This window comes from Podarcis filfolensis (genome assembly GCF_964270895.1).
Source record: "Podarcis filfolensis genome assembly, chromosome: 3".
Classification (NCBI taxonomy): Eukaryota; Metazoa; Chordata; class Lepidosauria; order Squamata; family Lacertidae; genus Podarcis; species Podarcis filfolensis.
Window position 1 is genome coordinate 30,095,364 of NC_139606.1, and position 23,168 is coordinate 30,118,531.

The following is a 23,168-nucleotide window of genomic DNA, read 5'->3' on the forward strand; positions in this document are numbered from 1 at the left end:
CCTCCTGACCGGAATGAGTCCTAAGTAGACTTTATCTTTCCAGCTTCTACTTCTCCTGGCTCAGCCTCAGCCTCCCAGTTAATTCCTGGCCTGTTATTATCACAGGACACCACACACTGTCCTTCACACTAAGCTCAGAGACTCCTTTCTCTAGCTTTTGATATATTCCTCAGAGTGGATGTTTCTACCCAGAACCAACTCTCTCTCCTCTCACCCCCTATCTCCCAACCTAAAACCTGTCTCTCCAAAAACCTCTCCTTTTCAACTCCCTCTCCTGGAACCCCGGCCAATCAGAAGCTGCCGTTCGCTAACCGTTAGCTGGCAGGGAAAAAGAAAAAGAAAACACTCGGTGACCAAACCTGCCCAGCAAAACAAACTTCTCCCTCACAGAGGCCATATGCACTTGGCTGGTAACATGGCTTTCAAAGTTGTGGCTGGCTACTTTTTGTCATACATTCTGTGATTTTCAACTCCTAACTAGCAGTGGCAAATATTTTTTTTAAAAGTGGGAGATCAAAAATTAACTCCCCCAGTTTTGCAATTTCTTAGGCATTACAAGCCTAGTTGTGGACTTTGGCTTGGCTCGACATTCACAACATGCACCCTCTCATCTGCCCCCTCCCGGCCCTTCCTCGTGTTTTTACAAGCTAATCAATTTATGAAGATCTAAAAACTGCTTTTTTAGCTTGGGAAGTGTAGGCTTTTCAAAATTCCTGTTTACTAATTGACTAGAAGAATAGAAGTCTGCAATTGTCAGAGTTAACCAAAGGGCTGTTTCTTCCAAGCATCCCCTTCTTTTTGCACTGATTGATATTTCTGCATAGACGTGCCCACTTCCAATAATTGCACACCACTGTTTAACAGTGCAATATGGATGGGTTTCTACTTTTGCTCTCATTAATTAAATATATTTTAAATGTAATATTTAGCAGGGATTCGTGATTTCACTCAGCTGTTACGTTTTAGCTTTGTATGTATGTCTTGTCATGCGTTTTGAACTAAAATCAGTATGTACATCTTGATTTTACTTCTACTCCTTTCATTTAGGCTGGTAATGGATGGCCACATCCCTTACTTGAATGCTTATAAAGATTTCCCAGAGGAGATGAAGGTATATGGGACGGACTGCAAGATCTTCCATGTAAAGGTGACCTTCATTCATCCACCTTCTGTGAAAATGTTTACCCATTACATACATGTATGGTGGCTCTGATGAATTAAAAGTAGATTTTTCTTACTGATCTTACAATTTCTGGAAATGCTCTTTAGCCTCACTGGTTCCTCCCAGGCATTGTCTAATGTCTGTTATTACTTTCTGCTATTCCCCCCAGTGCTCTCACCGGTTATTTAATCTGTGGTAGTCAGCTCTTTCTTCTTCTTCTTCTTCTTCTTCTTCTTCTTCTTCTTCTTCTTCTTCTTCTTCTTCTTCTTTTCTCCTTCTCCTTCTTTTCTCTTTTTTTGCATTGCAGCCATATAAAATGGGGAGCATTTTAAGTTGGAGAGATGGTTTTTCAAAACATTCCTCCTTTGAATGAATACTGCCAGCACCGATCAGCTGATTCAGAGGGGCTTTCTCCATTAGTGAGAAGGGTTTTACATTGAAACTTCTGGTTAAAACAGGGTCCTCCCCCCCTTCCAGTAGGGAATAAATTTCTTTTCTAGCAAGAGGTTTCCCCACAGCTGTTTTACATCCTGCACCATAGCTCTCCTTAAATACATCTACTGTTCTGCCATAGCTACTATGCCACTACTCCTACTTAGTTTGCATAGTTGTGTTTTGGAGCACTGCCGTTCCCATAGTACTTCAGATTTGTCAGCACCACGTTGCATTGTTGTGAATAGTTGTGAACAGCAAGAATGCGTGTTTAAGATGTGCAGAGGTGCCTTTTTCACTCGGGAGATATACAGAGCAGGTGCAAACTTGCAAGAGTGAGTCACCATCACAGAGAAGACTTGAAGTTGAACCCAAAAAGTTCGCCTGCTGGTTTTGTCAGCTAGCAAAATGGGGGTGCCATGTTGTCCTTAACCTCAGGCAGCTAATTGTCTCTAGCCAATCCCAGCTTCTCTTTCCACCAAGGCTTCTGATTCTGTGGCTTTACTGGGGCAAAAACATATTTTATGGGGGCAGGCAGCGTTGCTCAGCCTGTGGGCGTGAATTGAGACACCCCCCATATTCCACCTGAGGGGAAAATCCTTTGTTTATTGGGAGATACTCCTTTCTGTTCTCCCAACATAACTTGGCCTAGTAAAAATGATTGCTATACTTATTTTTATAATTTACATTTGGATTATAAATTCTGATGGGCGCTTATCTATAAATTCTGCGGCTCTCTGTATGTTCATTGTTTCAAGCTATCTGCAAGTAAGTTCAAGCTAGCTAAATGTTTGGTTCAGCTTTGTGACAATTACTTGTAGTTTGTGAGATTCATATACAGTTCTTTTAATATACTGGAAGCAGCCCCTATCCCCTGTGGGATAGGTCTCAGTAAACATCCCCGCAAAAATCCACAATGTACAAGAGGCTGCTTGCTCTTCTTGGTCAGCTGACATTTGCAGTGACTTGGTTGCTCCTACACTGCGCACACCTCCTTAAACATGTCCACATTTCACTGGATACCAGGACTGGATATCCATCCATTCCAAGTGGAGGAGAGGTACACAAGTGTGGTGGTTGTTAGTATAAGGGCCTTTTCCCTGTTGATGGGAGAGAACACCTACATCATTTTCTCCTGTTCCTTTTTTGTCTCTTCTGGAAGTGGTGACTATTTCATATTACGCCTTCCCACCCCCCACAGCAGCTGTTTCACGACTGGCACATATAGCACATCCTCAAAATGCTACATATGCCCACTAGCCCCAAAGGGTTGACCTCCCCTACCTTACTATATAGATTGTTGGGCATATTCTAATCCGTTCTAAATGTTTGCATACAAGTAATAAATCTTACCATTTTCATACGATAATAGCTCTTTCCTTGTTTGGTCTACTGCCATAGAATTTCCATGAATATTTTTCTTCTGTATTAGAATCTTGTAAATACTGTGAGCATAAAGGTTTTTTAAAAAATTATTATTATTATTATTATTATTTAATCATTTTTCAGATGTTTCATATACTTCATGTGGCATATCCATCTTAAAGTTCCTGGTGAAACTGTGTCTTGAAAACGATTCCCTTCATCTGTGTTTACGCCTTGAGGTGCTGGAACCGTAGGCTAGAAACTGCGCAGCAAAAGATTAAAAGCATTTGATACTGCTTCCTTAAATGTTCTCCAGGTGTTGTTTGGGAAATGGAGAAGTTGGGACAGCATGGTAATTAGTAGTCATCTCCTCAGTGTGCCTCACCCTTTCATTTCTGATTACAAATTCTTCCTTGGTGGCATTCAGCACCGGCCACCTCACTGAATAAAAGCTTCCAGTGATGGTATTGGAAGGAGATGGAAGATCTGAAGACAGCCATTTAATACCAGAGTGAAAAGACTTATGGTAGAGTCATTCACAAAGCACAAAACTGTGTTTTGCTCTAGTGCTGTGGGTTAGTTAACTGTGTTAGTTCCAAAATTCACTGGGTTCATAAATGTGTGTGTGGCTGTACACTCTCCTTTCTGACTACTACAACCAGTTGCCTGAGGCTTCAGGAGGAAGAAAAGACTTCGCTATTGCCCATGGACCTCATTTCTCTGCTGCTCTTGGTTCTAGAGAGAAGTTCAGGAGATCCTTCCTCTTCGCCTCTCTCTCCTGAACTTATAGGCATTCCTCAAAACTGTATTCCTTTCCTGTAGTACCCTGCTTCCAGTCCACACTGACATAACTAGGTCCTTGTTCACAAGGAAGTAAGGCTTTGCTTCCAAGCAGGTTCTTGTTTCACTCTTGGCCATGGAGAGCATTTTGGACCACATTGCCAGTATCTGGGTTGTCTACTGGAAATACACTTGCCACCTGTCCTTTCCATGGATTGCCTCTGATTCCTACCTGCATTGGACTCAATGACACAACCTGATTTCATGCCAGTTATTCCTTGTAATTGGGCAGAGATGCTTTAGTGAGCCAAGTGAGTAAAGGTGGTGGTTATGGACAGGCAAACAGGATTTTCTGTGTCAGGTAGGGGTGTGTGTGTGCATGTGTGTTCAAATCATGGTTAATTTTTCTCAAATATGCTGCATCTGGCTTTCATTTTACCAGAAGGATAATGAAGCTTTGAAGGATGGATATATATTTTTTGATCTGTCCTATTTTACCTGTTCTGCCTATTTGAGACTTAACAAGATGAAGCATTTGAGTTCTCAATAAACCCTTCCTTCTTTCGTGTCCAAAATAGCAGCTTCCTTGTCTTTCTGGTTAGGATTTGGGGACCTGAACCTCTTCTATTCAATCTCTCTCTTTTTTTAATCGGTTTGGAGTTAATGAAATTAACAGGTGCCATACATAAGTAGCATTTTATTTTCTCTCTTGAAACAGCTTCAGAAATGACAATAAGCAAGGGTGAGGCTCTTTAAAAAGAGCTGAGGAGGAAGTTCATTTCTGACATTTATTGTAATCAGGTGTATCACGGGAATCTGCTGTTGTGTAACAGAAACTCTGGCTTGTCCTTACCTGCTGAAGTATTGCTTAACAGAGAAGGAAGATAGGCTTACTGAAATGTTGGTCAAATTCAAGCTAATTTTGCTTTCTGCCATTATCTTTTAATATTTGTGAGTGAGAGAGAAGCTGAATGAGTGTGTCAACGGGTGTGGCTTTATATGATTCCCTATATATACAGGGTGAGTCCTTTAGAAGAGGCCCCATGGATACAGAGTACACATGTTCCATGGAGCCTCTTTTAGAAGACTCACCCTGTATATGCAAGCTTAATTGTGTTATTCAAGCAGATCTGCCTCACAGGACTATCCAGTGAACGCTCTTTTCTGCCATGAAGTGTAATCCATGATGAATAATCCTATGGGATGCGGGTGGCGCTGTAGGTTAAACCACAGAGCCTAGGACTTGCCGATCAGAAGGTCGGCGGTTCGAATCCCCGTGATGGGGTGAGCTCCCGTTCCTCGGTCCCTGCTCCTGCCAACCTAGCAGTTCGAAAGCACGTCAAAGTGCAAGTAGATAAATAGGTACCGCTCTGGCGGGAAGGTAAACGGCGTTTCTGTGCGCTGCTCTGGTTCGCCAGAAGTGGCTTAGTCATGCTGGCCACATGACCCGGAAGCTGTACACCGGCTCCCTCGGCCAATAAAGTGAGATGAGCACCGCAACCCCAGAGACTATTAATAGCCTAATAGTCAGGGGTCCCTTTACCTTTACCTTTACCTTATCTTCTAGCAGCAGAACAGAATTTACAGTGGTGCCCCGCAAGACGAATGCCTCGCAAGACGAAAAACCCACTAGACGAAAGGGTTTTCCGTTTTTCGATGCGCTTCACAAGACGAATTTCCCTATGGGCTTGCTTCGCAAGACGAAAACGTCTTGCGAGTCTTGCGGTTTTTTTCGCTCCCCCCCCCTTTTTCTAAGCCGCTAAGCTGCTAATAGCCTTTTAGCCGCTAAGCCTTTAATAGCCGCTAAACCGCTAATAGCGCTAATCCGCTAAGCCGCTAATAGGGTTGCTTCGCAAGACGAAAAAACCGCTAGACGAAGAGACTCGCGGAACGGATTATTTTCGTCTTGCGATGCACCACTGTATATATGGTTGTGTGAATGATTTAAACTCATTTTCTATGTAGATCTCCTTGCTCATGGCCTGAGATGTGCGAGTTGATCTGTGGAGACTGTGGTTGGGGTGTGCATGTGTAAGTGTGCACACCGTGAGAGAGAAAGATAAGCCATTCTTACAGTGTGTGAATTGGACTGGTGATTCCATATTCATGCAACATGCTGATCAGGTTGCATCAGCTACGAAGGTGGATAGGGCAAAGGGAGGGCATAGTCTCAGCGAGAAACATACGTTGCACAAGTACCCCAATCTAATTTCAAATTTTCTAACTTCTCCCCCAGTCAAATCTGGGCTTACCACCTATACAGCTGGTGTTTCTTTTCCCACGAGAGCTTAATTTCATTGGTATTGCCAGACATGGCTGTTTCTGGCTCGGAGGGAATCTGCTGCCAGTATCTTATCTCCATAGCTGGGTGGTGCATCTCCTTCACGAATTGTTTATTCCTTAGAGCAAGCCAGGATATTAGGCAGCTCTCTAAGTTAAGCTGTAGGCGGTTCACCCACATATTAGTTCTTTCCTGCCATTTGTTGGCCCTTTAGTAATCCCAAGGCACACCCTCCGTTCATTACATCACCAGGAGCATGTGCTTCACAGATGTTAGAAGATATGTGTCCACCCTTTGCATTGCTGCTCTCTCTATTTTCTAAACATTCCTTACCTCCTCTGTATTCCCCCCACTGTTTTTAAGAAACTTGAAAATTCAGTTAGTGGGAAAACTGTTAAAAAATAAATTTGTGTTTGCAGTAATGCTAAAAAGGAAAGACACTCCAGTGCCAATAAGCATATTATATTATTGTGTTCATATTGGTATGCTACTGTTAGCCACTTTACATTTTCTTTTGGGAGGAAAAGGTACAGAAAAGGAAATGAAAATGAGTCCTAAAATCTGTCTGAGCCTGTGCTTATTGTGGTGAATATATTTTTATTCTTATGCTATCATCTTTTTTCTCCATGAACATTTCATTGTTCATAATAATAATAATAATAATAATAATAATAATAATAATAAATATAAATTCATATACTGCCTTTTAGGGATAAAACCCTTTCTTATAAGGTAGTGTAGGGTAATATTCAAGCTGTCTTTAAAGACAGCCTCATAGACTGCATTAAAGCAGTCAAACCTTGAAAGGGCATGGGTAATTCTTTTTTGTAAAAAAAATCCATCTAACCACCCCTGCTCCAGTTTTTAAAACCAGCAAATAATCACTTTATACTAAATTCAGTTGGAAATACATGATCATTTTGCACACCCCACTTGAGTTTAAGGTTGTATGGTACAGCTATTGTTGCTCTGGGAATGCATTCTTATTTCTCTTGACCTACTGCGGTTGTTGGTCAATCAGGTGTCTGAAGCACTACAAAAATCTGCCTGACCTGTTTGACTAGAGTCAATAGCAGGACACGGAAAAATGTATACATACCATTGGACGTATTACAATTCTTTTCAGAGATATGAAGGTGCTGTGATAAGACCATTATTGCCCACACTTTTTCTTGTCCTGCTTCTTTGGGGGACAAAACACACCAACGAGGAATGGAATTATCAGATATAAATCTCCCCTTCTTTGTCTGAAAGATAGAAAATCCAAACTTCTGCCCTGTGTTAAATACACTTGTTTCCATTACTCTGCACCAAAAGCTGTGTCTTCATGATAGACAGATTGACCATTGTTAGCCATTTAGCTATAGCAGCAGTAGTTTCTTCTAGTCTTCTTTTCTTTCTTTTTTAATTTTAAGTTTATTGTGTTGCTACAGCTGTATGTGGTCTGGACACCATTTTCTTTCCCACAATGCTCTGGATGCAGCACTAGTTCCAAACCATTGTTGCAAAGGGTGGAAATGGCAGACACCACAAAAATACAAGAGCCTCCATTGGTAGCTGCTATACTCTCCCTCTGTCTGCACCCAGTTCCTCAGTAGGAGCTAGGCCAATGAGAAACAAGCTGTGGTGGCGTGATAGTGCTTGTGACAACAGCACAATAAAGTTGTTGTTGTTGTTGTTTAAAGCCCTAAAAAAAGCTACTACCAATGGTGAAAATAAATTACCTCCACCCTGAGCCTTGTGATTGCAAATTTGACCTCTTTCTCTTGCTTCTCAAATTAACTAAATGGTTCCCACTTTCTTAATCTAAACGGGGTTGTGAAGTTGGGGGGCCACTTGGGTTTACTTCTGATGTAGCAATTTTAATCCTTACAATCCTATCTGTTAAAGAAAATTTCCAACAGATGTATGAATTAGGCGAAAGGATGTAAATACTAGCAGGCTGAAGGAAAATACAAAACAATTAAGGGGGAAGAATGAAGAAGGAATCTTAATCTGATTTGTATTTTAGAAATGTCAGTGTAGAAAACAGTGAGTCACTAGGTCATTGTTATTTCACGTACCAGTTGGGCTGTAAGTTTTGCATTTGGCAGTCAATGACAATATTGTCATTGCCCTTACATAATTGGCAACTGGTTACACTGGTGCTGTTGCATCATAAATTTCTGTATCTACAATATTCCAGTTATTGTGTGATACTCTTAATCGCATATGCGACACGTTCACTTTTACAAGTGATTTTTGCGGGTGTTTTGTGATAGAAAGTTGACTGGGTATTGAAATTCACCAAGTAACTCCCACCGAGCTAGAGCTCTGAAATTTGGCACACATGTACCCTAAAAATTGCTTTGAAATTTCTGGAAATGTTATATTCCTAAAAAAAGGCTCTCCGGGTGATTTAGCTCCATAAAACTGAATTTGATGCAGATGTAGCTCAAAGTTATTAGAAAAGCCTGAAAATTTGTCCCCCTTTTTTTTTTTTTAACTGCTAACCTTAAAAAAATAATAATTGAGGCCTGAAATGTGTGTGTGTGTGTGTGTGTGTGTGTGTGTAATACTTGCAGAAGCACATCCTTTTTCCTATCTTGAGGTACTTGTGGGGAGAATTGTGGGAGCAACACACTTTCCAAGCAGTACAGTGCAGGGAGGTTAAACAACAACAGCCCTCCCCACCTTGTGCTGGGCTGTCAGTGCAAATGGGAGTTGGAGGACATCAACATCTGGAGGACATCATACTGCCTACCCCTGTGCTATATTGGTGTTCACTAATAGATGTACAGTGAAAATCTCAGTAGTATAGATTTGCCAGAGGAGGCATCGAAGTGGCTTTGGGTGGAGTAAGTTTGCTACTCCCCTGTTTCGGAACGTTCCAGTTCTGTTCTAAATTATAGGCTAAATACATACTTAGGTTGCCTTTTGTATGGGAAAAAAATATTCCTTTATAAGGGAAACAGTACAGTAGTACTTGTATTTGCGGTAGTATTTCCCCCCCCCCATGACACTGTCCACATAGTAGAATTGTAATCCAACACTTAGAATTGTTTCTCATCACCAGATAATTAAAATTAAGCCCTAGGCTGTGACACATTTAACATAACGATCTGTTTCGTTTTAAATAAACATTTTTGAAAACAAGACTAATAGCTCTTTCTTCAAAGTAGTTAAAATGTTTATATGGATGTTTGAGGAAATAATTCAGATAGAAGCATCATTCCCAGTGCTGTAATTCCCTCATGTTCATCTAGATTAAAGGTAAAAGGACCCCTGACCATTAGGTCCAGTCGTGGCCGACTCTGGGGTTGCAGCTCTCATCTCGCTTTATTGGCCGAGGGAGCTTCCGGGTCCTGTGGCCAGCATGACTAAGCCACTTCTGGCAAACCAGAGCAGCGCATGGAAACGCTGTTTACCTTCCCGCCGGAGCGGTACCTATTTATCTACTTGCACTTTGATGTGCTTTCGAACTGCTAGGTGGGCAGGAGCAGGGACCGAACAACGGGAGCTCACCCCGTCGCAGGGATTCGAACCGCTGACCTTCTGATCGGCAAGTTCTAGGCTCTGTGGTTTAACCCACAGGGTCTTATAAAATAGTATGCCATGGTGGGATGAAAAGGTTTGGTGGAAGGGGAGGGCTGATGACAAGTCAGATGAGAAGGGGAAATGCCCTTCTGAGAAGGTGACAGTCAGCCAAATAAATTTGCCGCGCCACATAGCATGCAAATGCAGGAGGCGTGGTATTGCTTGAATATCCATGGGGGATTTCTTGGGCTGGGTTCTGCTTTGCTGGTGGACCCCCAAATATTGGGTTACTTGTGCAGCTGGATTGCTCCTGGAGGTAGAAGAGAGGCTGGCAAAATGCAGAGTTAGACTATTAGTTCTGATGATACATTTCTTGGTCCTAATAATGCAGTGCTCTTTCATCTTATGTCCTTCGGGGGGGGACGGGACGACTTTGACAGCTTATTCGATTGAGAGAGCTAGTTTAGGGTTGCCATAAACCAGGACACCCTGGATTTTCTTTAGGAAAACCCCAAAGTTGTTGAGCTATTTATTTATTTATTTATTTGCAGTGGTACCTCGGGTTACAAATACTTTGGGTTACAGACTCTGCTAACCTGGAAGTAGTACCTCGGGTTAAGAACTTTACCTCAGGATGAGAACAGAAATCGTGCGGCGGCGACAGCGGCAGCAGGAGGCCCCATTAGCTAAAGTGGTACCTCAGGTTAAGAACCGTTTCAGGTTAAGAATGGACCTCCGGAACAAATTAAGTTTGTAACCAGAGGTACCACTGTATTTACAAAAACATAACTTTTCAAATTGACTTGCCTCAGATCCAAGACAAAGCACCGCCCTTTGAAAATTTCCCCCAGATGTCAATTCAGCCTTTGAAATCCCGGTAATGTCCAGTAAAATCCTAAAATAATTGGGTGCTCAGTTATATTTGCATCCTGAACAGGGCATATTTTTGACAGTTAATTTTTCTTTATTAAATATTTATAACATTATTCCTATACTTCTTATGTGTTGGACATCAAGGAAAGCATATTCCTTCAAACTCGTAGCTCTCATTATTAAAATGCTGCTTTGACTACCTATCCCGAAATGTCTGAAGACCGACGTAAACCCTGATGTGCAACAGTCCTGTAAAGCATGTATTTCTTGTTTTTCAGGAAAAGTGCTTCAGGCAAAAAGGTTGCTTTTTTTAAAAAAAAACAAACTTGCTGCTCTGAAAGATTGCAAGCATAATACAGCTTGTAGACATTTTACATGCATGAGTAAACTTTTTGCTGGAGTTGTGTATGCCTTGTGCTATTTGTGGACTCCAGGGGAACCTAAGAATGTTTTTATTGTTTGTTTGTTTGTTTAATTGGCATTATCAAAAATGAAACTTTTGAATGGATGTCTTGTTTTCAGAATGCTAAATGCGTGGAAAGAAAGGAGAATATTTTTTGCTACGCCATTAATAAGCACTTTTCTCTGTAAAACCCATGACATCTCTCCCCTCCTTCTTGTGCTTTCTTCTGTAATACACATATTCACAGAATTTCCATCATGACAGAGCTGTGTTAAGATTATCCCATCGAGACTGAAACATGTATGTGCTACTTATAGGCACCTGTTTGTAAGTGCAAACTTGATGGTTTATGTGATCTTTTTGGACACAGGGAGACTTCCACAAAAGTTCTCACCAGAGGCAAGCATACTTGACTCTGTCGAGAAGAACATAGGTAAAGGTAAAGGGACCTCTGACCATTAGGTCCAGTCGCGGACAACTCTGGAGTTGCGGTGCTCATCTCGCTTTATTGGCCGTGGGAGCCGGCGTACAGCTTCCGGGTCATGTGGCCAGCATGACTAAGCCGCTTCTGGCGAACCAGAGCAGCGCACGGAAACGTCGTTTACCTTCCCGCCAGAGTGGTACCTATTTATCTACTTGCACTTTGACGTGCTTTTCGAACTGCTAGGTGGGCAGGAGCAGGGACCGAGCAACAGGAGCTCACCCCGTCGCGGGGATTCGAACCACCGAAGAACATAGCAGCACACAAAAGACCCCCTTCTCCCTCAAGGCCACAGCAGATTGAAGGGACAAAAGACTACCTCTTCCTCCAAACCTTCCGGCATGTGTCAGAGAAAATTGAGGAGAAGAGGAGGTTGGTGGTAACAAATAATAACTGGCTAGCAATCCAAGCCAATATTTGTGGGCACCCAGGCAATACATTCCCCCCCCCAGCAATAAGAGCCTATATGTTTGGGAGCAGAACTCTGCTTGTGGTTGTTAGGATCAAACTCAAAATTTCTGAAGTGTTTGTTTGTTTTAGATTCCAATAGTATTTTTCATGTTTTAAGTTCAGCAAGCTGTTCTACACTTGCAGATTCTCTTTCCTTTTTTGTGGTTTGCTGTGGGGTGAAACCCCTTTTCTCTCTCTTATTGAACTGAGGCCAAAATCAAACAAACCAGGTTTACATTTCTGTCTTAACGATGCTACCTATAACATACCCTGAAGCTATCAGAAAATAAGTTTGATTGAAATGAAATATTACTCATCCATTTATATTAGAAAAATGGTTATTGCCTTCTCTATTCATAAAGTAATATGAATCAGTGCATTAAAAACCTAAAGGCACACTTTGAAATAAGTTTTCTAAAGCTTTCTAGAAGTTTTAGGATCGTGTAGGTTTGCTTTAACTTGCTTTTCAGCTAACTGTGGTATGGATGCCTTATCCTTTGGCTTATGTTGTAAATAGGACCTTGTGCCCAAAATATTCTTCAAAGCAGTTAAAAGCAGCAATGCTGTGTATTTACAGGGCTAAAGAGGTTCTAGCTTAACTGATAATAGATCTCTTTTTGGTTTTTCCTGTTGTTGTATTTATGTTTTCATTAGGTGTTTCTCAAAAGAGCAAAGAAAGTTCCAGGCTAAAAGAACAACTCAGCATAATGCTTGGTGCTTTGTGGAGTCACCCAAGAAGCAGCTCAGATTTCTATAGAGGGCAGATGTGCTTTCGGTCAAATGATGACACTTATTTTCGATTTTGTTTTCCAGTCTTGGCCTGCGTATGAAGATGTTCACGAAAAGACACAGGGCCTTGCTGTATACCTGAAGCTACCTTGTTTTCCAGATATAGCAGAGGGCAGCTTCCTTCATCCAAACATTCTGTGCATGAAGTATTTGATGGAAGCCAACTTACCTGGTAAGGGCATGTGGGGAAGGGATGTGTTTTGTAACACCCAATTTAATGTTCACCCTATTTTTCCCAACGAACAAAAATTATACATTATCAAGTCCTTTTAAATAGCCTTTACTGTGCTAATGTCAAAAGCACATTCCAATTTTAATAATAATAATAATAATAATAATAATAATAATAATAATAATAATAATAATAATATATTTATACCCCGCCCATCTGTCTGGGTTTCTCTCCATATGGCAAATTCGGAGTTTTTCATGGACTTCAAGTTGGTAGTGGCATGGGGACTCCTAGGGCTTTATATTTGAAACTCATGGCTGATGCTCTAAGATCTGTCAAACCAAAACAATGGCTCAAAATTTATGAGTGAGCCAGTGTGGGACAGCAGCTTGAGCACTGAACTCGCAACTGAGAAATACTGGTTCAGATCGCTGCTCAGTGAAGAAGCACAGAACAGGGTTTCCCAAACTTGGGTCTCCAGCTGCTTTTGGTTTACAACTCCCATCTTCCCTAGCTAGCAGAACCAGTGGTCAGGGATGATCAGAATTGTAGTCCAAAAAAACAACTGGGGACCCAAGTTTGGGAAACCCTGGCATAATAGATAACTTGGGAAAGTGACTATCTATTCGCCGAGCCTACCTCACCTGGTTGTTGTGAGCTCAGTAGACAGAATGTATGCCTCGTGGGTGTTGAGTTAAGCTTTCAATTAACCTCTTCCCTGGTACTGTACTAAAATAATTAAAACAGTCACACTCTAAACCTTTTTGGTATATGAAATCCTGTTTCTGAATCCACTGGATATGAAAATAAAACTTGACTAAATATAAGGACGGATCATGTCTGCAAACGTGTTACTTTCTTCACTGTCTCTTCTATGTACCTTCGTATAGACACGCATTCATCTTCTCTTTATTACAAGAAGGAGTTCAAATACTTAATCACTAGGGCAGCAGCAGAATTAAAGGAAAGTACTAAATGTTTTCCAGACACATCTGCTCAAGTTTTAATAACACAGCATGAAAAAGAAGGTTGTGATCCTCTTTACTGCTGAGTCATGTTAACAGAACAATTAAAGTCACTTATAGCTGACCATTTGATTCTACCCAATCACTCCTTGGAGAAAATGAGATTCATGGAAGAAAAATAAGGTGTTCCTCAGTATTGCTGGGTTCCTAATAGTACACACCTATGTAGGTTCGCTAAGAAATAAGTCTCATTATGTTCAACATGACTTCCTCTCAGGTAAAATTGTGTATAGGATTGTACATTTCATGTCTTCCCTTTAAATTTCATTACTTTTCCTTTTACTATGTATTTTTAATGAAACAGGATTTTTTAGGTGCTTAAGTGAACAGGACTATTGTTCTTAAATCACTTTGAGATATATCGTAAAGTTTCCACTACAATATATGTAATGTTTCCTGTTGAAACATTTTATTTTGGTCATAATTTTTGGAAGCTGTGGTTTGAATCAGAGTTGGATCATTGTCAACTTTTAGTATCTGTACCAGACTTTCTCAACTTTGGGTCTGTAGATGTTGTTAGTCTACAATTCCAATCATTCCTAGCTAGCATGGCCAGTGGTCAGAGATTTTAGTTCAAGAACATCTGGGAAAGACTGGTTTGGATACCAAAAGTTGACAGTGCTCTTAGAATTCCAGATGTAATATTCAGTATTAATTTATTCTTAGACTCTGCATGCTGCTGCAGTAATCATATTCATTCTTGCATAACCAGCTGCTTACAGGTGAGAAAACAGCCTAGAAATATGAATATAAATAAACTAGAATAGGAAGCAGGCTGTGGCATGACCCTTCTCCTCTCCAGTGGAAATGCCTCGCTCATTTCAGCATTAATTAGGGCACAGTGCTGTTTGTCCCATTGCCAGTATTAATCATGGTTAGCTTTTAGCCAAGGATTGAACTGTTTTGTTAGTATTAGCTTTGGTTATACTGTGATTGATGCTGATGAAGGAGGGAGGGAAATGACACAGCAGGGAGTGGGTGGGAGCCCTGAGCTTACTCAGTCTTAAAACCATGTTTAAGAGAATTGGGACTGCTATGTTATAATGCCAGTCCTGCATGTACCTTTTGAAAATTGCAAAGCACAAATGGATCTGATGGAGGAAGGTTATCCAATCAAAGTTAAACCCTGTTAAGTTCCATTGTCCTTAATGCAGCACAGATTAAAGCAGAAACTTAATGCTCCAACTGAAATTAATAACACTTTGCGTCCTAAATTTGGGTTGGATCATGTCTTCACGCACAGCAAAAATAAGGTTTAAGTAGTACTGCTACCACAGATCGATAGGTTGCCTTGTATTTTAACGTTTCTTCTTTTAAGAAAAGGTGCATTTATACTTCTTTTTACGCCACTTTAACTGTAGCTACAATCTTCACATTGCTGTACAGGTGTCTTCGAAGACACAAGGAACACAATTTCTTACTTTTCCAGTTTAGCAAGGATGTCATGAATCAGCTACCTCATCAGATTCCAGAGGGGTTGTCAGTATACTCTGAAAAACCGCCAGCATTCACCTGCCTAAAATGTTGATTCCCTTCCATAAGCAGAAACAGTTCGTATACCTCACTGGTGACCCCGTTTGAAAGTAAAGCTTTCCCCCGCAAACACAATTGTGCACATGTACACTTAAATGACTAAAACATGCTCAACTAATCTACTAGGAATAGAGCAACACTCACATGTCTATTATGAACAAACAAATATAAATAAGAAAATGTACGATAATAAAAGTTAGGAAATATGATTATGACTGTGATATGGTTTTATGAAATAATGATATTGGAAGCTGCTATATATAATTACTAAGAAATTCAGATGGAAGAGATTTGAAGAAGTCAAATAATATGTTTATGAAGATGGATCTTAACTAATTAAGTGTTAGTGTAGTGATGATTTGTTGTATTTTATGTTCTATATATATTTTTCTTTTTCTTTTTTCTGTTTCATTCTTTTTCCTTTATTATTGTCAACTTTTTCTTTTGTTATGTCTATGTATGGAAAATAATAAATATTATTATGAATATTATGAACAAACAATTTTTTTGTACCTTTAAACACTTTCCAGCCATGGCAAGACCTGGTGAAGCAGTATTGCGAGCCAAATGGGGAGGCCTGGCTAGCCTTATTAGGTCTGGTTCCCCACCATTGGACTGGATAAACCTCCAAGGTTCGTTCCAACTCTCGTTCTTTGTGTTGGACTTCCATAGCATTTGAAGTTTATCCTCTTCTTAATTCAGATGATATGCACAAGTGGGCGTGCAGAGTGGTAAAAAAAACTGGCGTTGGTGAAATGGACTTCCTGACACTCCATCCTGAGAATAAATCAGCTCAGAATGTGAAATACGATATTCTTGCCGTAGCTGTGGTGGTGGTGGTGCTGAAAATGCTGTTCTTGCTGGATGACCATTATGAATGGTAAGTGTGTGCTGCCGTTATAACAAACGCAAACTTACCGACTTATTGCAGTCCAGGGCCACAAAAATCCTAGACTGCTATTATTACCACTAAGGACTAGGTCAGTGGTTCTCAAAGGGTGTGGTGTGGCCGGAGAGGATGGCAAGCATGGCCGGAAGATTCGAGGACAAAGAAATGCTTAAACATTTCAGTGCACTATAGTATCAAAACATTTTTTTTTAATTTGCAGAATATGGCTTGATATCTTTTCAAAATGAGAGTATCAAGTGGTACTGAGGACAGTCCTAGGTTGTGATCCAGAATCACTGTTTGAACAGAGTGCTGGAGAATAGCATTGGCTGTCCTTCTGCCGTTCTCCAACTCTGACCAATATGAAAGATCAGAAAAGAGAAAGGCTTCTTTGCGTTGATGAGGAGATGAGAGTTCGTTTGTCTCAAATTAGACCTAATATAAATGACATTACCTGGCAAAAGCAAGCTCACACCTCTCATTGAGTTTGTATACATAAGGTGCGTACGTAAGAGGCCTGTTTATAATTATCTTTTGGGAATGATACATGTTCTTACGTAGCTGCATTGTTTTATACTTTCCGGCTGTCCTGTGATCTTATTATAAAGTAGTTGTGTTCTGTGGTGTGAATTAAGCACTGTTAGGAGTTGTTTCTTTTTGTTTTCCAATGTATTTCTTATCAATGAAGAAAACGGTGTGAGATGAGTAAACTTTAATTATGGAAGTGTGGCCCAGAGGAAAAAAAGTTTGAGAATCATCGGAATAAACAAATGGAACACTGAATAAGAGAAATATAACATATTGCTTCCTTAATATTCAATTTGTGTATATTCACATAGCATCTAGAATCGGTTTTGCCATTTCCCTCTTGGTCAGGCAGAATAACTCTGCAGCACAGCTCTGAAAGGGTCTGGTCTTATTTGACATAGTGGTGGTTCAAATGTTACTTATCCCAGTCCAATTTGCTTTAAGCTGTTTTTGATGTCGTATTTTAAATTTTTGGAACCCTATGGCTAAGGAAGGGTAGTAAATCATCCTCATCCTTGTAATGTGGAGGCAGAAAAGGGTGTGTTTCAAGCAGCGAGGGTTGTAACACTTGTGTTGTGTTGATCACATGAGTGTCCATGTCAGTGTTGAAACCCGTCCCCCCCACCAGATGACAGTAGATTCTTGTATGAAGATGTTCCATGTAAGTAAAGCCCAATGGTGTCATGACCCTGGGGTCCGACTTCCCCTCTGGGGGATGAGGTCAAGGATTTGGAGAAATAATTGGAGGGTAAGGGTCTGTATCCTGCAGAGCTAGCCACTGTGGTCCCCAGTTATCCAAGAACTCCAACATAGGAGGAGGCCATTCACATGGGATGAGCAAGGTTTGACCCAGCCCTTACAATTTTAAATTTTTAATCTAAGAGATAAGGCCTTTGGATTCATTAGAGTGGCTCAGATTTTAAATACGCTTGAGTAGTTTGAAAAAATGAGGACCATGTTTTCAATTAAAAAAACCCTCTGAATCTGTTGGATATATTTTCAGGTTACTAGCAGACTATGCCGAAGAGAGAAACAAAAGGAAAGAAGAAGGTACCAAATACTTTAGAAGAAGCTTAGTATAAGTTTTGCATTGCATATTTTAAGATGCTAGCGTACATGCAAGACAGTTGTGGAAGCTCGTTCAGTAGAGTATGTGAATTGAAAAGAAAGTGTAAGTCATATGAATGTATGAAAGAGCTACATGTGAAAAAGGAGCATTTTACATTTGCAAGTGGCTTCCAAGCAATATCTGAATGACTGTAGTCTCTTAAATTTTAGATGCAGACGTCGCATAGCAAACGCTGGAAACCGACAAAGGCTCAGTTTCCAGAGACTCCAGTGCAGATGTAAGATAGCTCATCCTTCAGTTGCTCTAAAGGGATCAGGGACCGGCTGCAGGATCACATGCTTCCTCTCCTCTGTTCCTCTCTGTCCTCATGCCCGTTGCCCTCATGTTTCCCAGCTGGCTTTAGCCTTCTTTAAACCTAGCTAGTTTTCTGTTAACTTGTGTAGATCATTGCTGTATTCCCAACTATGTAGTAACGATGTGGTCAGCAGTAGATCTAATCCCTCGAATAAGTCTCGCAAGATGGTGTAGGGCAGATCATCTGGTTTGAATCCCTCCTCCCTTAGAGAACATCCAAGAAGAATTGGGCTCACGGATATCTGTTCATACAAATACGCCCTTAAAGCTGGATATCCTAGAATGATGAAAAATGAATGCAATATGTTTAATCACAGCTTAACGAGAGTCAGTATAGTGTGGTGTCAGTGTTAGAAACTGAGATATGAAAGCTAAGAGCTAAATGGCACCTTAAATGGCACCTAGGCTAGGGATGCAACAGCCTAATGTCCAGGCACGTTTTTTTATAACAAGAATACAAAGCTGAAAGTGAATGAACTGCAGCTAAAAGATTATGTTCACTTTTCACACTGTCTAGTCCTTCTCCTGCCCACCCCCCTAATATTCTTAAGAGGGTCTCTTCTCCAGTCTTCGGAGAGTAGCTGGAAGTGGGGAGGCAGAAAAAAGTCCTCCTTTCCTTCCGCTCTGCAGTTTTAATCTGAAATCTTAGGCGCAGTACTGTACCCAGAGCTCAGGAACCACTCGCGCTAATGAAATTCCCTGTCTCAAAATGTGCCTAGAACAGTGGGAGTTTCGAACCCTGTGTGGTGTATGTGGAATTTGATGTGGAGCTTTCTTGGTCTTCTCTTACCTTGCGCAGAAATAACGAGGCCACGCTGGTTTTAAATTCATTGAAAGAAGGATGGAATAAAAGTTAAAACTTAATTCGTTCATTTTCACTATAGGCTGTCCAGTGTTTGATATTCGGAAATGGTACCTAGTTGTAAAGAATGCTCTGGATGTGGAGCAGAAGAAATTTAACGAAGGAAGAATCAGGTGTGGTGTTCATAGACTGACAGTCTCTGATTTGGGTTGGAGAAATTAAAAGGGTATGATAGCAATGGGCAGTACCTGAAGATACGAATTAAAATGGGTAGACCCATCTGTAATGTCTTAGGAAATCTCTCTTTGTAAATGTTTTTGGTGGGTTTTTCTTTTTACTTCTGATACCATTGCTGACATTTATTTATTTATTTATTTATTTATTTATTTATAGTAAAAGGAATGGGAGGAATATTTTGAGGAATGTATGGGGAAGGCTTCTGTAGAAAGTAGCCTTGGTGGAGAGATGATTAAGCTCTGGTGGGAGGGGTTTTAGCACTACACTGCTATTTCCCCTAAGTAGCCGCAGTGGTATTAATGGAAGATATTTCACTTTAGGCATTTTTGGGGTGAATGGTGAAACCAAACAGGTGATTGTATTCAACTGTTCTATAACAGGTTTAGATCATAGTTAAGGATATGGTTGTTGTGACGATAATCCACCGTGTGTTGTCTTCTCTTTCCTCCACCCCCAAATATTTCTTTTTTCTTTTGCTTTTCTTTTTTTGCATCTTCAGACATTTATGGAGATGTGAGAAGCCACTATTGTTTTTTGTCCACGAAACATATGCTTTCCTCAAGAAAAGACGTAAGTGATTCCCTCTTCCTTTCCTCAAACATGACTCTTCCCCCCTCCCCATAGGTTGAATTCAGTTCTTAAGAACCTGGCCACATCTGAGGCATAGGGAGAAAGGGGACTGGGATTCTCAGTCTGGCAAGGAAGTAGGAACAGAACTACCATCTGCCGTTAAGCCTTACACGGCTCAAATATGTAATATTGAGCCATTCTCCCAGAAAGCATTTTGGAATACACTCCTCTTTTTCCATATGTCAGTTCTTCCCATGTGATGTCTACAGCTGTTGGAAATTATTTAAACTTTCCATTAAAGTTCCTGTCATGAGACACCCAAATTCTTCAAGAAGATGCTACGTTCTGATAATTTTTTTACTATCACCAGAATTACTAAGGTTTTTGGAGAATAACTTATATTCAGCATTTGGGTGTGCCTTGTGAAGTTTGCTTCCTTTATAAAAGTCTTCCAGCCTTTATTTCTTTCTGAAACAGCCTTTAAATTTTTTTTGTGGCTCATTGTTACATTTCGCTTTGTACAGAAATGGTAGTGGACCTTCAAAGGCAGTTCCGAACACTGTCTGGTTCTGTGGAACCTGCTGAGAAGCGGAGCCCCTCAAGTTTCCAGCTAAACTGGACTGAGGAAATAGATTGTTTCCACGGGCACAGCCTGCTTGGGATTTTGCAACCAAAAGGCGACACATTAACACCTCTGAACAGAAAGTATTGGTTGTGTACGACTGCACTGTGCAAACGGAAGTAAGTGTTTGACATCCCTGTAGAAAATGTGTTCTAAATGTGTTAGCGTTTGTGAGAAGAAGACTTGTAGAACGTGTTGACTTGGATATAATAATACTAATACTAATAATTTATTATTTATACCCCGCCCATCTGTTACATTTTGCTGCCTTTCAGGTATCCTACATTTTTGCCTTTTTTTTTATTATTCATCACCAGTTTGGAAGAAAGATGCAGTATTATGAACAAGAACATATGGTAGAGGACATTAAAGTTTGCTTAAGTATATTAATCACAACTTCCTTTAATGATAGATTTCTTGTTGAACAATATATGTTATTCTGCCAGCAGGCAGTGTTAGGTGGAAGACGTGAGAGAGAGAGAGAGAGAGAGAGAGAGAGAGACCTAAAAGATTTGCATACATGCTACTTTATTGCTGGAAGGAGAACAGAATTCATGCATTCAAGTAATGATTCTGGCTGCTGAAAAATTTAATGTGCTGCTTTTTGCCAGTTCTGTAGTGTTAGCGCTTTGAGGCTGTGTTGTGTCGGTGTCAAACCTTTATTTTAAATCAGATTAAAATGGGATCCTGAGTAGCCTTTCCTATGGTCAGTACCACTATCATTCTTGATTGTGGCTACCTCAGATAGAAAGATTGGTTCAGGGTACAATATAGAGTAAGCACTTACAAAGAAACCTTATTGGGTAGTAGACCTAACCACATGAAAAGGTAGCCAGTAGCCTGTGGCTATGTAATAAACCCAGATTACCTAGTTCCTTTCTTTCTTGCATTTCTAAGTGGCCCAGGTGTTGGTCACCTCTGTAGTACGCACTTAAAACTACCAACCTGTAAAGCTTTTAACCATCTTCCATGGTTAAGAGATCAGAAGTAGATTTTAGAATTGTGAACCTCATTTTTGGAAGAAGAACCAAAAGGTCTTTTTTGCTTAAAAAGATCAATTATATATACTTCTAACATCCTCTTGTAATTTTCCACATAAGTTAGAACCAAGAGAGACACATTTGGACTCTGGAAACGTTTGTCAAGAGAAACTTCCTTCTCCTAATTGACAGAAGCACGTTTTCCTTACTTAGTTCTTAGTACTGGTTTTAGTCTGGTACTGCTCTTAAACCGATGCCCAGTATATTCCAGGGGCTAGAAAGCTGGAGATAGGTGTTTGTTTCATCTTTTGTATCCTGCCGTTCTATCAGCAAGAATCAAAGTGACTTCCAATGGAATAAGACAGCGTAAAATATCATCTAGGAAAGACTTGTGCAACTGAGCTTTCTTTCTCCTCTCTTCTTCCCTGTAGCCCATCATGCACCCTCAAAGTCTGCCCCCAAATGCTTGGGTGGCCCTGTGAAGCAGATTTTGGGGTCATGTGGGGAGAGGAGAGGAAGGAGAAGTCCTGTTGTGTAATCAGATTGCTGCTGCATTGGATACAGCCCCATACTTCTAATTCAGGCACACAAACAGTAGCACTGTGGCTTCTTAAAACCCAAACAGCTTGGAGTCTGCTGTGCACACACACACACAGCTGTTTACGTAAAGCAATCCACTACATAGATCTGGGTGCTCATGATGGTTGGAAGAGCGAAACCAGCAAATTTGCACAAGAGTTATTGAGTGCAGCTTGCCATATGTAGCAAACTCTTTGCCGTTTATATTTTGAACAGCTCCCACGCCACACATTCCACTGCTTTGTGTGAACAGGGCTTTAGAATGGGTTTCTTTAAAAAGTAAGAATCGGGTTCAAGGTCTTCCGCATTTGTGAATTCTTTGTACGACCATGCCTAAGTTTCTGTCTCTTTGAGAGTGAGTCGCCTATCTTTAAAGCAGGGATCATGCGGCTCAACAGGGTTGTTCACAAAGCAAGCAGAGCAAACACTTACAAAACACTTTGCAGATTACAAGTGCTGTCTATAAATGCTTAGCTGTAGTGGTACAAGAAGAGCTTGAATAATGATAGGATGTGTACCCGTTTTTCTGGATGTTGTAATTTGGAATAAATTTGTGGGCTGTTTTCTATTTTTTTCCCCTTTTCTAGGGCGTGTGGTCATTTGGCATACTTTAAAGAGTCAAATTTTCCTCATTCCTACCAGTTTGTTTTAAATCTGTTCTCCTTCATCCTGCGGGTGAAGCCCTCTCTCATCCATGAAGAAGTCTGCGCGATTGAACATAAACTCTTCTATACAGAACTTCGTAAAAAATCCATACTCTCCAAAGTTTGAAAAGGTGGAAAGCTTTAAAAACCAAAGACTTATCTCAAGAGAGCGAAGACCTTCAGTAAGTGCAATAACCTATACGGAAAATTCATACTCATTAAGTGAGATTTACTGACATCATCACATTAAGACAGATGCAGCTGCTCTGCAATTTGTTCGTACTTCAGATGTCACGTTCCTAGTCCAGCTACCACAGTTTGTTGGAGCAGAAACAAATGCCGCATTGAGCTGCTTCATACAAAAATACTTTAAATCAGTTTCTCATTTGCATCCAGACTGGGAAGCTTTTATTGCAAACCACATTTATTAGATTGAGAATGCGATGTCTGAATTGGACCTTACAGTTTGTTGCAGGGTGGGTGATAATGTGATCCACTAAACTAAACACTGTTTTCCCCCAGTGATATTGTAAAATTTTCAGGTGTTTTTATACATTTTGAACTTCTTGTTCGCTATTGTAACAACAAAAACATATTGACGTATTTTGAAATAAACCTCTCTTTTTTTCAAA

The 23,168-nt window shown here is 40.5% G+C and overlaps 1 protein-coding gene across 2 annotated transcripts in view; it reads left to right on the plus strand.

The window, feature by feature from the left end:
• TAF1B (TATA-box binding protein associated factor, RNA polymerase I subunit B) overlaps nt 1-23,168 on the plus strand; it is a 36,301-nt gene extending 13,133 nt beyond the window's left edge. Inside the window, exons 8-16 of one of the 2 annotated variants that reach the window (XM_083608063.1) lie at nt 1,048-1,147; nt 12,557-12,704; nt 15,965-16,142; nt 17,683-17,729; nt 18,987-19,077; nt 19,641-19,711; nt 20,236-20,452; nt 20,609-20,714; nt 22,480-22,557. In XM_083608063.1, the coding sequence (XP_083464189.1) occupies nt 1,048-1,147; nt 12,557-12,704; nt 15,965-16,142; nt 17,683-17,729; nt 18,987-19,077; nt 19,641-19,711; nt 20,236-20,452; nt 20,609-20,693 (937 nt within the window). In that variant the 3' untranslated portion in view covers nt 20,694-20,714; nt 22,480-22,557. Of the gene's footprint in view, nt 1-1,047; nt 1,148-12,556; nt 12,705-15,964; nt 16,143-17,682; nt 17,730-18,986; nt 19,078-19,640; nt 19,712-20,235; nt 20,453-20,608; nt 20,715-22,479 lie in introns of both variants that reach the window. The other variant, XM_083608062.1, reaches the window with a different exon arrangement.